Source organism: Carassius auratus, chromosome 11, assembly GCF_003368295.1.
Source record: "Carassius auratus strain Wakin chromosome 11, ASM336829v1, whole genome shotgun sequence".
In the NCBI taxonomy this organism is placed as follows: Eukaryota; Metazoa; Chordata; class Actinopteri; order Cypriniformes; family Cyprinidae; genus Carassius; species Carassius auratus.
In genome coordinates, this window is record NC_039253.1 from 3,051,980 (window position 1) to 3,069,921 (window position 17,942).

General features: G+C 37.7%; 1 protein-coding gene across 4 annotated transcripts; it reads right to left on the bottom strand.

Annotated features, from left to right (window-relative positions):
• Positions 1 to 46: 46 nt before the first annotated feature.
• On the bottom strand, positions 47 to 16,291 carry LOC113110770 (neuroblast differentiation-associated protein AHNAK-like). 4 transcript variants are annotated; one of them, XM_026274948.1, is made up of 15 exons: positions 15,877 to 16,291; positions 15,682 to 15,796; positions 14,220 to 14,935; positions 13,693 to 13,867; positions 13,078 to 13,175; positions 12,885 to 12,985; positions 11,985 to 12,052; positions 11,788 to 11,859; positions 11,676 to 11,687; positions 11,422 to 11,568; positions 10,792 to 10,858; positions 10,443 to 10,490; positions 10,244 to 10,337; positions 9,903 to 10,072; positions 47 to 9,820 (listed from the first exon to the last, which is right to left on the bottom strand). In XM_026274948.1, exons 12-15 carry the CDS (start codon positions 10,443 to 10,445, stop codon positions 719 to 721), a joined length of 9,369 nt encoding a protein of 3,122 aa, XP_026130733.1. In that variant the 5' UTR covers positions 10,446 to 10,490; positions 10,792 to 10,858; positions 11,422 to 11,568; positions 11,676 to 11,687; positions 11,788 to 11,859; positions 11,985 to 12,052; positions 12,885 to 12,985; positions 13,078 to 13,175; positions 13,693 to 13,867; positions 14,220 to 14,935; positions 15,682 to 15,796; positions 15,877 to 16,291; the 3' UTR covers positions 47 to 718. The 4 variants fall into 4 exon arrangements, with proteins under 4 accessions (XP_026130733.1, XP_026130732.1, XP_026130731.1 ...); XM_026274947.1 differs by having other exon boundaries at positions 11,422 to 11,687; positions 13,721 to 13,867; XM_026274946.1 differs by having other exon boundaries at positions 11,422 to 11,687; positions 11,985 to 12,020.
• Positions 16,292 to 17,942: the final 1,651 nt, after the last annotated feature.

The window sequence follows — 17,942 nt, forward strand, 5'->3', positions numbered from 1 at the left end:
CTATATAGAAAAGTTTTTTAAAGTAGCAATTAAGCAAATACTCCACTTTAGAAAATGATACACTTTTATGTTTATTTCAGTTGCATAACATTTGAAGTATTCTACAACAACAACCGCTTTTGTATCTTCAATCAACAACGTTAGTAGGAATATTTCACCAATAATTTATATACATACTTCAATACAAATCCCCCATATGTGTACCTTATTGTATCAATGAGCATAAAAAACTAAAAATCTGTGAAAATTAAAAGACAAAATAAAAAATAAAGTTGGCAAGAAACAAGATATTATCCAAACAAACCATTTTATATTTGTATATTTCATCCACACTGTATTTATACATTACTACAGCATTTTACATCTTTTACAAAATATATATGATTTACAATACTTAATCAGGCAATTCCACTTAATATTGTCACATATTTTGTGACATATACATACTATAGTACACAAACTTTCAAAAACTTATAACCAATGATCTATGATACAGTAAGTGCAAGTGTATGCTAACATTTCAAATATAACATCTCCTTTAGGGAAAGACTTGTTCATCAGTGTTAAGAAGCAGAAAAAAGTTTGCTCAAGAACATTTACAATATCTACTCTAAGTTTGTATAGATTTTAATATATACATTCTTATCGGCCCTGTAATCATGATAGCTATGGACAAGCTCATTCTTGTCACCCATATCCCTTTCTTTTAATGATCATACTATATAAGTTTTAGAATGTTAAATTTCGACCTTTTCAAAGTGCTTTCTGGAACCTCCAGATCCATTGCATGTATTTGCAGATGTCTCATTGTCTGTCTGCGACTATGGTCAATAAGCCCATTGCCCCATCCATCTCTTCTAGGCATTCCTTTATAAGTGTAGCATATATCATCAGTAGTGTAAAAACCTCTAGGAACCATCTTCCTGTAATAACCTGCATTATCACCTGATCTTTGCATGGTATTCACTCCCATATTGGAATTTCTCACAGCTACATTTTCTCTATTTCTTGAAACTTGAATTTTAGGCACTGATATATTATTCCAGTCGCCATCAATATTAAAGTTACTTGCTGTTGTTTTATGATGTCCTGACCTGAATGCCCCAGCCATATCATTGTAGTAAACATCGGAAGGTGTTGGACCTACTCCAGAAATTCTGGTCTGGCCAGAGACATGTTTTGGCATTGTAGGCCACTGAGCTTGTCCTGAAACTTTCATGTCTCTTTTCAAGTCATAGTAGGGGTCCTGCATGTTAAATTCTGGGGCACTATATTTCTGATGAGTCGGTATTCTGACGTCTCTTGTGGGAGTATCAAGACCATACATCATGGATGCCTTTGTTTTACCTCGTGGGACTGCAAAGTTGTTAGCCTGCATTTGTGTAAAGGTACCAAAATCAACATCAGACCCCAGGCCATGAAAATCAGGGCTATCAAATCCTCCTTTCATTTGGGGTGTTTTAAGATTCATCTTTGGAGAGCTGAATTTAAGATCTGTTCCTTCTGGCATGTTTCCTGAGAGTTTCATTTTCCCAGAAGGAGAATCAATGTCAAAGTCTGGTGCGTTCACATCAAAATTCTTGAAATTTGGTCCTTTTATTTTTTTGCCTTTATGGAAATCAACATTCATATCTGGACTTGTGATATCTGGCTTATGACCTCTGATACTGAAGTCTGGGGAATCAAATTCTGTCTTAATCTTCGGAGTCGAGAGGTCCATTTTAGGTGTCTTTAGATCATAGTCAGGTGTCTTTATTTTGGGTGCTGAGAAACCAATATCAGGCATCTTTAAAGCAGGCATTTTAATCTGTCCAGATCGCATGTCCATGTCTGGAAGTGTGAGGTCTGTTCTTGGACCTTGGAGATCAACATTAGGACCATGAATGTCAATATCAGGACGATTAATCCCAGCACTTAGTTTGGGAGCTGATGCACTCAGATTAAGTTCGGGCTGATCAATGTCAGCATCCATATTCATATGTGGCCCTTTCAAACCTGACAGGCCAATACTGGGCATCTTCATCTTTGGCATATTCATTTTACCAGAAGGGCCATTAAAATCGATATCAGGCGATTTGATAGCTAGGTTTGGGCCTTTCAAATCAGACCGAGGCAGAGTCAGATCCATGTTTGGAGTATCGATTCCTCCCTTTATTTTGGGGCTTTTGAGATTCAGCTTTGGAGATTTGACTTTAAGATCAGGTCCTTCTGGCTTGCTGTCTGAGAAGCCCAGCTTTGGCAGTTTAAATTTACTTGAAGGTGTATCAGTCTCAAAGTCTGGAGTGTTCAAATCCAGATTGGGGGTCTTGAAATATGGTTCTTTAATTTTACCTTTAGGTAAATCAACATTCAAGTCTGGGGTTGTGATATCCGGCTTATGACCTCTGATGCTAAGGTCTGGTGAATCAAAGTCTGCCTTAAACTTTGGAGCTGACAGATCCATTTTAGGGGTATTCAGATCATAGCCTGATGTTTTAAGTTTGGGTGCTGAGAAACCAACATCAGGCATCTTGAGAGTGGGCATTTTCAGTTTTCCAGATGGCAGGTCCATGTCTGGAAATGCAAGGTTGGTTTTTGCACCCTTGAAGTCAGAATTAGGTCCATGAATGTCAAAATCAGGACCATTAATCCCTGCATTTAGTTTGGGATTTGATGCATTCAAATTGAAGTCGGGCTGATCAATGTCAGCATCCACATTCATATGTGGCCCTTTCACACCTGGCAAGCCAAAACTGGGCATCTTTAACTTTGGCATATTCAGTTTACCTGAAGGACCATTAACATCAATATCAGGTGTACTGATATCTAGATTTGGGCCTTTCAAATCAGTTTGAGGCAGAGTCAGATCCACGTCTGGGGTATTGATTCCTCCCTTAATTTTGGGGCTTTTGAGATTCAGGTCTGGAGATTTAACTTTAAGATCTGGAACTTTTGGCTTGCTACCCGAGAAGCCAACTTTTGGTAGCTTAAATTTACCTGAAGGGGCATTTATGTCAACGTCAGGTGCATTAATGTCAAGATTGGGTGCCTTTAAGTCTGGTGCTTTAAATGTACCTTTAGGGAAATCAAGATTCATGTCTGGACCTGTGATATCTTGCTTATGACCTTTAATGTTCAGGTCTGGGGAATCAAAGTCTGCCTTAAACTTTGGAGCTGACAGATCCATTTCAGGGGTATTCAAATCATAGTCATGCATCTTTATTTTTGGCCCTGAGACACCAACATCAGGCATCTTGAGAGTGGGCATTTTCAGTTTTCCAGATGGCAGGTCCATGTCTGGAAATGCAAGGTTGGTTTTTGCAACCTTGAAATCAGCATTAGGTCCATGAATATCAAAATCAGGACCATTAATCCCTGCATTTAGTTTGGGATTTGATGCATTCAAATTAAAGTCAGGCTGATCAATGTCAGCATCCATGTTCATATGTGGCCCTTTTAAACCTGACAGGCCAAAACTGGGCATCTTTATCTGTGGCATATTAAATTTACCTGAAGGGCCATCTAAATCAATATCAGGTGATTTCATATCTAGGTTTGGGCCTTTCAAATCAGTTTGAGGCAGAGTCAGATCCACGTCTGGGGTATTGATTCCTCCCTTAATTTTGGGGCTTTTGAGATTCAGGTCTGGAGATTTAACTTTAAGATCTGGAACTTTTGGCTTGCTACCCGAGAAGCCAACTTTTGGGAGCTTAAATTTACCTGAAGGTTCATTTATGTCAAGTTCAGGTGCATTCATGTCAAGATTTGGTGCTTTAAATGTACCTTTAGGGAAATTAATATTCATGTCTGGACCTGTGATATCTGGTTTATGACCTTTAATGTTTAGGTCTGGGGAATCAAAGTCTGCCTTAAACTTTGGAGCTGATAGATCCATTTCAGAGGTCTTCAAATCATAGTCGGGCGTCTTTATTTTTGGTCCTGAGACACCAAACTTAGGCATCTTTAAATTTGGCATTTTCATTTTTCCAGAAGGCTTGTCGATATCTGGAAGAGTAAGGCCTGTTTTTGGGCCTTTGAAATCAGCATTGGGCCCATTTAAGTCAATATCAGGACCACTTAACACTGCATTTAGTTTAGGTGCTGATGCATTCAAATTAAGGTCAGGCTTATTAATGTCAGCATCCACATTCATATGTGGCCCTTTTATACCTGACAGGCCAAACCTGGGCATCTTTAACTTTGGCATATTCATTTTACCTGATGGGCCATTAATATCAACATCAGGTGACTTGATATCTAGGTTTGGGCCTTTTAAATCAGTTTGAGGCAGGCTCAAGTCCATGTCTGGGGGGTCTATTCCTCCCTTTATTTTGGGGTTTTTGAAAACCAGCTTTGGATATTTGATTTTAAAATCTGGGCGTTTTGGCTTACTACCTGATAACCCAAATTTTGGCTTCTTCAGTGTACCTGAAGGAGCATTGATGTCGAGGCCAGGTGCATTCATGTCAAGATTGGGTGTTTTTAAGTTTGGTGCTGTAAATTGACCTTTAGGGAGATCAAAATTCATATCTGGACCTGTGATATCTGGCTTATGACCTTTAATGTTGAGGTCTGGAGAATCAAAGTCTGCCTTAAACTTTGGAGCTGATAGATCCATTTCAGGGGTCTTTAGATCATAATCAGGCGTCTTTATTTTTGGTCCTGAGACACCAAACTTAGGCATTTTTAAAGTGGGCATTTTCATTTTTCCAGAAGGCTTGTCCATATCTGGAAGAGTAATGTCTGACCTTGGTCCTTTGAGATCAACATTAGGACCATGTACATCAATATCAGGACCATTTAACCCTGCATTTAGTTTGGGAGTTGATGCGCTCAGATTAAGGTCAGGTTGATCAATGTCAGCATCCACATTCATATGTGGTCCTTTCAAACCTGACAGGCCAAAACTGGGCATCTTTATCTTTGGCATATCAAATTTACCTGAAGGGCCATTGACATCAATATCAGGTGATTTGATATCTAGTTTGGGGCCTTTTAAATCAGTTTGAGGCAGAGTCAGATCCATGTCTGGGGCATCTATTCCTCCCTTAATTTTGGGGCTTTTGAGATTCATCTTTGGAGATTTGATTTTAAGATCTGGGCCTTTTGGCTTATTACTTGAAAACCCCAAATTTGGCAGCTTCAATTGCCCTGTAGGGGCATTGATGTCGAAGTCAGGTGCATTCATGTCAAGATTGGGTGTCTTTAAGTCTGGTGCTTTAAATGTACCTTTAGGGAGATCAAAATTCATGTCTGGACCTGTAATTTCTGGCTTATGACCTTTAATGTTGAGGTCTGGAGAATCAAAGTCTGCCTTAAACTTTGGAGCTGACAGATCCATTTCAGGGGTCTTCAAATCATAGTCAGGTGTCTTTACTTTTGGTCCTGAGACACCAAACTTAGGCATCTTTAGCTTTGGCATATTAAATTTACCTGAAGGACCATTAATATCAATATCAGGTGTTTTGGCATCTAGGTTTAGGCCTTTCAAATCAGTTTGAGGGAGACTAAGATCCATTTCTGGGGTATCGATTCCTCCCTTTATTTTGGGGCTTTTGATATTCAAGTCTGGAGATTTAACTTTAAGATCTGGGTCTATTTGCTTACTACCGGAAAAGCCAAATTTTGGCATTTTAAATTTACTTGAAGGGGCACTGATGTCAAGGTCAGGTGCATTCATATCAAGACTGGGTTTCTTGAAATTGGGCCCTTTAAGTTTACCTTTAGGGAAATCTACATTCATGTCAGGTGCTGTGATATCTGGTGAATCAAAGTCTGCCTTAAACTTTGGAGCTGAAAGATCCATTTCTGGGGTCTTCAAATCATAGTCAGGAGTCTTTATTTTGGGTCCTGAGAGACCAAAATCAGGCATCTTGAAAGCTGGCATTTTCATTTTTCCAGATGGCATGTCCATCTCTGGAAATTTAAGATCCGTTTTCGGGCCTTTGAGATCAACATTAGGTCCATGAATGTCAATATCAGGACTATTTATCCCTGCATTTAGTTTGGGAGTTGATGCACTTAAATTAAGGTCAGGCTGATCAATGTCAGCATCCATGTTCATATGTGGCCCTTTTAAACCTGACAGGCCAAAACTGGGCATCTTCATCTTTGGCATATTAAATTTACCTGAAGGACCATCTAAATCAATATCAGGTGATTTCATATCTAGGTTTGGGCCTTTCAAATCAGTTTGAGGCAGAGTCAGATCCATGTCTGGGGTATTGATACCTCCTTTAATTTTGGGGCTTTTGAGATTCAGGTCTGGAGATTTGATTTTAAGATCAGGTCCTTTTGGTTTGCTACTTGAGAAGCCAAATTTTGGCATCTTCAGTTTAGCTGAAGGGGAATTTATGTTCCCCTTCAGATCAGGTGCATTTATGTCAAGATCAGGTTTCTTGAAATTTAGTCCTTTCATTTTTCCTTTTGGGAAATTAACATTCATGTCAGGTGCTGTGATATCTGGCTTATGACCTCCAATGCTGAGATCTGGGGAATCAAAGTCTGCCTTAATCTTCGGACTGGACAGATCAATTTCAGGAGTCTTCAGATCATATTCAGGTGTCTTTATTTCTGGTGCCGACAGACCAAAATCAGGCATCTTGAAAGTCGGCATTTTCATTTTTCCATGTGGCATGTCTATGTCTGGAAGCGTAAGGCCTGATTTAGGACCACTGAAACCAGCATCAGGTCCATGAATATCAAAATCTGGACCATTTATTCCTGCATTAAGTTTGGGAGTTGTTGCACTCAGATCAAGGTCAGGCTTATCAATATCAGCATCAATCTTTGTATGTGGCCCTTTCAAGCCTGACAGGCCAAAACTGGGCATTTTTAGCTTTGGCATATTAAATTTACCTGAAGGGCCATTAACATCAATATCAGGTGATTTCATATCTAGGTTTGGGCCTTTCAAATCAGTTTGAGGCAGAGTCAGATCCATGTCTGGGGTATTGATTCCTCCCTTTACTTTCGGGCTTTTGAGATTCAGGTCTGGAGATTTGATTTTAAGATCAGGCCCTTTTGGCTTACTACCAGAGATACCAAACTTTGGCAGCTTCAGTTTGCCCGAAGGGGCATTTATGTCAAGGTCAGGTGCATTCACATCAAGATGGGGCTTCTTGAAATTTGGTCCTTTCATTTTCCCTTTAGGGTTATCAATATTCAAGTCTGGGGTTGTGATTTCTGGCGATTCAAATTCTGCCTTAAACTTTGGGGCTGACAGATCAATTTCAGGGTTTTTTAGATCACATTCGGGAGTCTTTATTTTAGGTCCTGAGAGACCAAAATCAGGCATCTTGAAAGTGGGAACTTTCATTTTACCAGATGGCATGTTAATGTCAGGAAATGTAAGATCTGTTTTCGGACCTTTGAGATCAACATTAGGTCCATGTACATCAATATCAGGACTATTAAACCCTGCATTTAGTTTGGGAGCTGATGCATTCAAATTAAGGTCTGGCTGATCAATGTCAGCATCCATGTTCATATGTGGCCCTTTCAAGCCTGACAGGCCAAAACTGGGCATCTTCATCTTTGGCATATTAAATTTACCTGAAGGGCCATTGACATCAATATCAGGTGATTTGATATCTAGGTTTGGGCCTTTCAAATCAGTTTTAGGTAGAGTCAGATCCATGTCTGGGGTATCGACTCCTCCCTTAATTTTGGGGCTTTTGAGATTCAGCTTTGGAGATTTCATTTTAAGATTTGGTCCTTCTGCTTTTTTTCCAGAGATGTCAAATTTTGGCAGCTTAAATTTACCTGAAGGAGCATTTATGTCGAGGTCAGGTGCATTCATGTTAATATTGGGTGTCTTCAAATTTGGTCCTTGAATTTTACCTTTAGGGAAATCAACATTAACATTGGGTGCTGTTATATCTGGTGAATCAAAATCTGCCTTAAACTTTGGGGCTGAAATATTCATGTCTGGAGTCGTCAAATCATAGTCAGGCTTTTTCATTTTAGGTCCTGAGAGACCAAAATCAGGCATCTTGAAATTAGGCATTTTTATTTTTCCAGATGGCATGTCCATGTCTGGAAGCGTAAGATCTGTTTTTGGCTTCTTCAGTTTACCTGAAGGAGCATTGATGTCGAGGCCAGGTGCATTCATGTCAAGATTGGGTGTTTTTAAGTTTGGTGCTGTAAATTGACCTTTAGGGAGATCAAAATTCATATCTGGACCTGTGATATCTGGCTTATGACCTTTAATGTTGAGGTCTGGAGAATCAAAGTCTGCCTTAAACTTTGGAGCTGATAGATCCATTTCAGGGGTCTTTAGATCATAATCAGGCGTCTTTATTTTTGGTCCTGAGACACCAAACTTAGGCATTTTTATAGTGGGCATTTTCATTTTTCCAGAAGGCTTGTCCATATCTGGAAGAGTAATGTCTGTCCTTGGTCCTTTGAGATCAACATTAGGACCATGTACATCAATATCAGGACTGTTTATCCCTGCATTAAGTTTGGGAGTTGATGAACTTAGACTGAGGTCTGGCCTATCAATGTCAGCATCCATGTTCATATGTGGCCCTTTCAAACCAGACAGGCCAAAATTGGGCATCTTTATCTTTGGCATATTAAATTTTCCTGAAGGGCCATTAACATCAATATCAGGTGATTTGATATCTAGGTTTGGGCCTTTCAAATCAGTTTGAGGGAGAGTCAGATCCATGTCTGGGGTATTGATTCCTCCCTTAATTTTGGGGCTTTTGAGATTCAGGTCTGGAGATTTGATTTTAAGATCAGGTCCTACTGGCTTGCTACCAGAGAAGTCAACTTTTGGCAGTTTAAGGTTACCAGAAGGCACATTTATGCCAAGATCAGGTGCATTTAAGTCAAGATTGGGTTTCTTGAAATTTGGTCCTTTAAATGTACCATCAGGAATATCAACATCCATGTCAGGTCCTGTGATGTCTGGCTTACGACCTCTGATGTTGAAGTCTGGTGAATCAAAGTCTGTTTTAAATTTGGGAGCGGACAGATCATAGTCAGGTGTTTTTATTTTGGGTCCTGACAGGTCAAAATTAGGCATGTTGAAAGTGGGGGTTGTCAGTTTTCCAGATGACATTTCCATGTCTGGAAGATCTGTTTTTAGACCTTTGAAATTAGCCTTTGGTCCATCAGTTTGTATATCAGAACCATTAAGACCTGCAGATACTTCAGGGTATGCCAGTGTTGACCCCTTCATATTTCCATCATAACTGATGTCTGTATTCTTGTTTCCAGATAGGCCAAACTTTGGCAGTTTAAATTTTGACTTCTTGACATTAACTGATGGTACATCCATATCTATATCAGAAGAATTAAGCACTGCTTTTGGGCCTTTAAAATGTCCTTTTGTGAGGTGCATCACAGGAGATCCTTGGGTATTTGACAGTTTAAGATTTGAATCTGGTGCATTAATTCCAACATCTGTTTTTGGATCTGTATATGTTCCACCACGTATGTTCATTTCCCTATCAACACTGGTCGAGTTCTTTGTGAAATGATGCGATGAAAAATCTCTCGAAATACTGGTTTTGATCTTTGCTGATTTCAGCAGATCAGATCCTTGTACTAACATTTCGGAGTCATATTCACCTGTAGAATCCTTGGCATCATACTGGACCATGTATGGCCCCACTTGATTGCCAAATTCTGTGTCATATGGATTGGGACGCATTCGATCTGCATTCTCAAGTAAAGCCGAAACGTTTACTTGACCGTTTTTGCGGTCAAGTGTTTGGGTTGTCACTGGCCCATTGTGTATTCCATATCTGTTTTCCTTAACAGTTTTATTTCCTTTCATGTATTTCTTGACTTTAGCATTGTAGAGTTTGTCATATGAATCTTTCCACACCTGTTGAAACATTTGAATCATAAGTTAATTTGTTTGGGGCTTTCAGGAGGAAAAAAAAAAAGTGAATGTGATGTGCACAGACCTCATTTGGAGCTTTGATATCCAGGCTTTCCAAGCTCTTGCTGGATTTCAAACCATGCTTTGTTATCCCTTTGTCATTATCAATCAACTTTAAAATGTCCACAGCTTCACTCTTCTTTTGTTCATTCCTCTTTAGTTCAAACTGACCACTGGCACCCACAATTTCATCATCTTAAATGGAAATGTAAAGTACTGTGAAATGTAGTCTATTACAAACAATTATCCTTACATTTCCACCATATCAATGTTCATGGCAAGCCATTTTCTCCACAGTAAAAGTGAACAAGCAATCTAAAGCTCAATTGACAATAAAATCATATTCAAACAGTCACAAAACTGTACCTTCATGAAAGTGCAGGTCTGTGTATTCCAAACCCTCTACAGACACATTGTCATCTTCAAGTAGCAGGCTGTCAGAGAGGCTTCTTCGAAGAGCCTGCAAGTTACAAGACAATATCATGGTGTATTTTTTTTTTCCATATTTCATATTTCTTGAAAAATTTTCTTCAGATACAGATTGGATAAAATAAAAATATCATACCATTTCACTAATATATCTACAGTGAAGAAAAGCCTCCAAATCTCAAACCTGTTGATGCAAAAGAAGTAATAATTGAGTACTAATTATTATTGACATGTCATTGTGAACAACACTGAATGAAAATGAAGCAAGGCTGATCAAACAACACTAACTTCATTTAAAATGTACTTTACACTTTGCATGCATGTATCTTGGTATGCAAGTTAATTCTTAACTACACATCTGTATTTATCCCACTGGCAGACGAAACTGATGTAACTGTGGTATTCAAGGAATTGTTCAGGGATAGTGTAACAAGGGCGTTAGGAACAGGTTAGGCCAGACAAAGGAAACGGTGAAGAGACCTCACCTTGTTAACCACACCCTCTGTATTAAACATGTGTAATCGTAGAGGTACCAGGTGCTTCCATGATCATCTGTAAGGGCACATATTTTGATAACCTGCTCAGCTATTTATAAAAATGATTCAATTGTCTCATTTCATTAAAGCAGCCTACAGCATATCCATCTGACATATTTCCACGTGGAAAAATTATATATACATACACAAAGCCTATTTGGTAACCTGTATATTTACAGTAAACACAGATTAAAGGTAGAAGACCTAAAAGTTGGCTTCAGAACCATTATTTCTGATACAGAGTAATAGACAGTAACAGTATTTAGAAAAAGTTGTCCCCAAAGAAATGATATCAATGTAAACATTCACAATTTTAAATATCGTATAACTGTCCCTGTGCAATACTTTATACATGACTTAAGTGCAGTTTGTAATATTAATACATTAAACCACTCTTAAATGACAGTAAAAGCACAATTAAATCAGCGTAACCTCTGCGAGTGCTGCATAGTCATACATGACAATAACAGCTGGACACCTATGCTTGCTAAACAACCAAACTTTACTTTAAGTGCCATACGGGCTGTTTTACACAACAGAGTTCAGTCCAAAGTACTGTTGTAAATCTGAAAGCCTTACCTTGTATCCAGTGAGCTTTTAAATCCTTCTTCAGTGTCAGCGGTGATAATGTGCCATGCTGAAGACAAGTTTTGACTGGATGAGACCGTGTTCACCTCTGTTCTCTTCTCACTGTTTATGGTATTCTCACTGCTGGAAGTAATACACCTGAAGAGTGGACCGACTGGTTCAACCAGGCCAAACACATACCTAATAAAGCTTCAGCATCACTGCCTGTTCTGCATTGGAGGCAGGGTGACATAACAAAAACAAACCTCTCCCTAATTCTAGATTGATGGGAGAAAATCAAAAGGAATTGTTATAAAATGGGTTTAACTAAGCACACATGTACTCCCATATGACTCATACAAGTTGGAAAACGTTCACCTGTTCAAGGCGTAGTCCCGCTCACGCAGGTTGTTCTGGGTGGAGACGGCCTTATTACGAGCATTCACACCTCTAATGAAACCAATTAGGCATTGTGAATTCTCAGAAGAGAGAATGCATTCAAACCACAGAAATAAATATTAAAAAACAGTCGGACTCTCACACCTTAGTTTGCAAAAAAAAAAAGTTTTTTTTACCTGTTTGAAGAGGGAAAATACTTTGAGGAGATCCTCCTGAAGGCCAATAAATAAAAATAAACACAAATCTGAAAACAGACCAATAATAAAAAAAACACACACATTTACTTCTAAAACAATTACATACAAATGAGACCGTTTCTAAAACAACAACAAAACATTTCCTGAGTTTTACAATGTTTTACATTTTATAACATGATACACTACAGGTATTTGCACATATGCAGTCGCCATGCATAGGACAACCACTCGACTTTCTTAGCAGGAAATACAATACTCAGTCTTGCCCACCACATACAGTCATGCCCACAAATATTGGCACCCTTGGCAAATATGATCAAATAAGGCTGTGAAAATTAATCTGCATTGTTAATCCTTTTGATGTTTTATTTGAAAAAATCACAAAAATGTATCCTTTCATTGGATAATAAGAATTTAAAATGGGCGGAAATATCATTATGAAATAAATGTTTTTCTCTAATACACATTGGCCACAATTAAGGACACCCTTTTATTGAATTATTTTTTTAAACCTCCACTTGCCAGTTTAAAGTGTTTTAAATTAACTTGTTACGTTAATTAAAAAAAAAGTCACTACCAGGTTTAGTTTTTTTTAGTTCCAAACAACAAGACCATCGTTTTCTTTGGCAGCTTGTCTTAAACCTAATCATGCACTTACTAAAATGCTTGCTAGTATGCTTGACTGTTCAGCACAAAGGTTAACAGAGATAATCATAGTCATTTAAAGGGATTAACAATCATAAAATAGTTGCAAATATACTTTTACAATTTAAACGCTTTGTTTGATTTAAGAAATGCCTCGCAGAACTGTGCACTCTTGCTGTGTTAACAATTATTTTTTTTAAAGAAAATCAGTTTTGCATCGCTACAATTTAATACCTGTGGAGCACTGGTTAGAACAGATCTAGCTTTTAATTTTTCTCTGATAGTTTTCTGCAGAAGCAAGTCAGTCTTATGGTCGACGCTTCAATGCATGAAATCTATTGAAACATAAATAACATTAAAGTACAAAGGTAAGATTGTTTGTTTGACATGGTCCATGTTGTTCTTTAGTTATACATTAGTTTTATACATTAGACTCTGTAAGAAGGGCACGGGCAAGACACAGCAGCTGCCTCTGGCCCACAGACAGAGACTTTCCCCTCTCTTCAACCTCTGAATCCAGGCCACCTGTAATGGGAGACACAGACAAAGCAAAAAAAAAAAGAAGAAGAAGAATATTAAAGACAGCATTTTCTCATGCCCTAGAAAAATCCTATCAAGTAAGACAACAATCAAAAGTGTTTGACTCTAACTGATCCACTGCACTAAATCTCCCAGGTGGCAATGCTCAAGGGCAGCAACTGTAAGTCTGGATGGAGGCCACGGGGATCAAGGTTCTCTCGCACTGTGCTGAAGAACAGGAAGGGATCCTGGATGATTAAAATATATTGCCTGCGCAAAGCTGAAAATCAAGCCTGACATTAGATTGGTGATGGACAGTGCATAGGACAGAGACTGGATGATGATCTTCTAAAACTGGACAATAGTGCTGCAGTAGAGTTGGGTTTCATAAACATTCCATTATAGACCAATAAAGTACATGTGAGACTTATTTGAATTCATAATTTGCCCAATAGTTAACATTCTCAAAGCTCTGTTGACTGTGGCTGTCTGCCATGAAGCTAAAGATTCTGGTAAAGAGCACCTGCTAAATGCCTTTCATGTGAATTTACTGCTGAAATTTGAGCTGATGCTGGATCACAGTGATCACACGGATGACGGTTACTTCAGAGACACCGGTCATCTGCAGCTGAACGTCCAGCCACTGCATGGCAGCATTACTGTTAAAGAGACAGCGCCTCTCACTCTCCTCCTCAAATCTGCTCTCAAACACACAAAAATACAGTTTAAATCAGCATTGCAAGCACTGTCAGGCAATTCTCAACATTTATTTAAGTGTCATCAAGTAGGTGTTAAAAAATATTGAGGGAACTCATTACACATTGAATAACAACACTTGAGATTCCTTGTGTTTTATCATTGAGTTACTTAACATTGAGTTAAATGATCAAAATAATTACTATATCAATAATTATTTAATAGATTTAATGTATTAAATAATGTAAATGTAATGTAAATGTAATGTAAGTAATAAGTAATAGTCAGAAAAATTATGTCACAATGCAACAAAAACAGCTTAATTTTCTTTATGCAAAATAATTTTTACTTAACTATTTCACTGTGAAATATGACCCAGAGATTTCTTCAAACCAAACACAACTGGTGTCCACTGTAGACCGACCGCTGAGTGTTTCGGAGAAGTGTGAATAAACTGGAAAAGCGTGAGGCTACACACACGTTTCAGAGGTGATAAAAACAGTGAGTTTAGTAGTAGAGCACCCCCAGAGGAGGCAAGGGAAGCAGCACCCAATGGAGCCCAAACACATTGGCCAGGAGAATGTTTAAGACTATGGTGTAAAGATCCATAAAGATCCATACACGGTCATGTAAAACTTCAACTCAGACCTTGCATTCCCCGTAGTACCTGAACCTCTATCATCATTGAATCATTATTTGTATTGATCAGTACAAGAATTCCCCTGACATTTTAATTCAGTCATTCTATTTTTATTTTTATTGAGTTATATCATTCATTTAAAAACACTTTTACATGCTATTTAGATTTTTTTATTTTTAGAATTTGATTAATTATCAATTTTCATCAGTATTCCAAAGAGCCAATGATAAATAACAGTACAGCCAATGAGAGAAAGCACCAGACTTCTGTGTTGTGCTTAAAGTAATATTTCAACCAAAAATGAATACTTACTGAAAATATACTCACCCTCTGGTCATCCAAAATGTAGATGAGTTTGTTTCTTCATGGGAACAGATTCTTGGAAATTGTATTCCCCGTAGTATCTGAACCTCTGTCAGGTGCGTGAAACCTAATAAGAGTGATGTGGAGATACTCGAATCAAAACAATTTAAATAAGATGCAACGTGCACAAGACAGAAACATGATTTCTACATAATATCTACCTAAAAGAGAATGTTATAAGGCATTAAATAAGATTTCTGGCATAGATATAATATATATAACTCTAATGTTATGTTCATGTCAACCCCAATTATATATTATGCATATATAATGTTCTGCCAATGTGAAATAATTAGTTTTGCTTTATTTTTCTAATTCTTTACAGTCACACTAGTTCATACTTTATATAATGAGATTGTTTTGAAAGAAATCGACACTTTAATTCCGCATAGATGCATTAACTTGCTGAAAAGCGATGGTAAAGATATTACAATGACGTCTACTTTTGAACTTTCTATTAATAAAAGAATCCAGAGTTTGCTTTTTTTTTTGGCTTATATAAAAATATTAAACTGTATTTAAAACTGATAATAATCAGAAAGGTTTCTTGTGCAGCTAATCAGCATATTAGAATGGTTTCTGAAAATCATGTGGCAACTGGACTGGAGTAATGATGCTAAATATTCAGCTTTGATCACAGGAATAAATCACAATTTTAAATAAATTAACAGTTCTTTGGAAATATCTCACAGTATCATTATTTGTATTGTATTATTGATCAACTAAATGCAGCCTTATGCTCTTTAAAACAATCTTACAGACCCCAAACTCTTGAAAGGTAGTGTAATAGATTGAATGAAACATCTAACTCACACAAGTCTCTCAGGAGAGAAGAAGGTCAGCGTTGACAGTGACACCAGCTCAGTCGTATTGTTCTTCAAATGGGAAATCCAGTGAGAAAGTCACCAGTCGGACACATTTCTGGAGGCTTTGTAGGAAAAAACTCAAGTAGTTACTGTAGTGATATTTTATAATACATACAGCTTACATTGATACAGTTGTTAATACCTTGCATTAGAAGAAGGGAGAGCGGAACAGCCACAGCCATGCATCCATCCACTGTCCTCCAATATGAGCGGTACACAGCCCAGGACAGCTTGCCCATTTGCTTCTGCTCCTCCCCAAACACTAGCTCCGGCTCACTGGCTTCGTCTTCCTCTCGGCCTATAGCATCTGAGGAAGAAGGTTTATCTGCATAAGTTCATGGACATGGTTCACACATTCATTTCTCCTTAGCATTGCTGATGTCCTTGCAGTCTGTCGGGGCTTTTACCCGACAAAGGAAGAGAGATCTTCCTTTGTGGTAAAAATGCAGTCTTTAGAGCAATTTTAGTTTAGTTTAGTTCTATTTTAGTATAGTGTGCAGGATCCTTTTTCTTTTTTTACTCTACTAGACTGTCTTTTTTTGATGCATCCATGCATCAGTGTCAGGTGTGCATGACCCTTGCACTAGTTTTTGTTTTTAATCTAACAGACCATACATTTTCAAGAATGTTAATGTTTATACTTTGCCTTTAAAGAGTAACTTTATACATATATTATAAATCAGTTCCTGGTTAGCTCTCCTGTTATGGAGGTCAACAGCAAACTTTTCCCACCACAGCCACCAGAGAGCCTTAGAGCAAGAAAGCAAAAACATTTACAAACTTATACACTTTTGCATTATTTAAACTTTTGACAGATTATTTGAAAACTAATTTTAAAGGAGACAAATATATTTATATGAATGAAAGTGAAACAACTAATCTTCTGACGGTCCACTTAACGGCTAATTGCTCCTGCAGAAGCACATTCCCTTTTAATGCTGAGATTGAGTGCATACAGATAAAAGCAGCGTTTTAGCCACCCCTCCTCTGTCTTGTCATCAGGTGCACTGATAGAATCATGTTCCTCTGATTGCTTCCAGGAAAACTCGCCTGGTCCATCTCAACAACAGACAGAGGGTCCTCAGGACACACTGCAGAAAAATCGTGACCCATATAAAATGCACTAGTTCAATGCATTTATCAATGTTTTAAGAACATTATTAACTTAATGAATCTGCCATGCATAACAATGCAGAAGTCATATGCGAATTTCATTTACTATTAGATTAATTTCATAACTGTGTTTAAATGGCAAGTAATAAGAAAACAAACAAAAACACGCAAATCTTATAAAAGATTAATGTTGCCACAAAAAGGCATGCCTGGATCGATCAGTACAAGAATTCCCGACATTTTAATTCAGTCAGTCTATTTTTATTTTTATCGAGTTATTTATATCATTCATTTAAAAACACTTTTACATGCTTCGGTTTTTATAGTTGCATGACGTGTTTTACTTAGATTTTTAGGATTTGATTAATTATCAGTTTTCATCAAAGTTTGAAAATGAGAGCCAATGAGAGAAAGCACCAGACTTCTGTGTTGTGCTTAAAATAACAGTTCAACCAAAAATGAATACTTACTGAAAATATACTCACCCTCTGGTCATCCAAAATGTAGATGAGGTTGTTTCTTCATGGGAACAGATTCTGGGAAATTTAGCATTACATCATTGGATCCTCTGCTGTCAGTGGGGAGTTTTTTTTATTTTTTTATTAATGTTAAAACACCACAATGATGGATTTGTTTATTACAAACACACAGCTTTTTGCTTCACAAGATGCATATTAACTGATGAACTGGAGTGGTATGGATTATTGTGATGATTATTATTTTAGCAACTGTTTTGAATTTCATTCTGACGGCACCCATTCACAACAGAGGACCCATTGGTGAGCAATGTTGTAATGCTCAATTCCTCCAAATCTGTTCCCATAAAAAGACTCATCTACATCTCAAATAAATTTCCGGCAAATGCAAATTTTTGGGTAAACTATTCCTTTAAGTATGGACTAGATCTAACCTTATGTATTGTGCAAAAGGGTTAATTAAGACTCAAGTCAAACGTACCAGTCTATAGCTGAAAAATTTAGCAAGGTTTTAAACATTACATCCAAAGTTTTAGTGGGGCACTGTGTGGAATAGGTTGATGTACAACAGAACTTGTATACTGTAAAATTCCTGTGGGCTCAGTTCCTGATGTGTGCA

Coding starts and splice junctions, on each gene's coding strand:
- LOC113110770 (XM_026274947.1), bottom strand. Junction 10,073..10,243: donor AGACCTGCACTTTCATGAAG/GTACAGTTTTGT, acceptor TTTCCATTTAAG/ATGATGAAATTGTGGGTGCC. Junction 9,821..9,902: donor ATATCAAAGCTCCAAATGAG/GTCTGTGCACAT, acceptor ATGTTTCAACAG/GTGTGGAAAGATTCATATGA.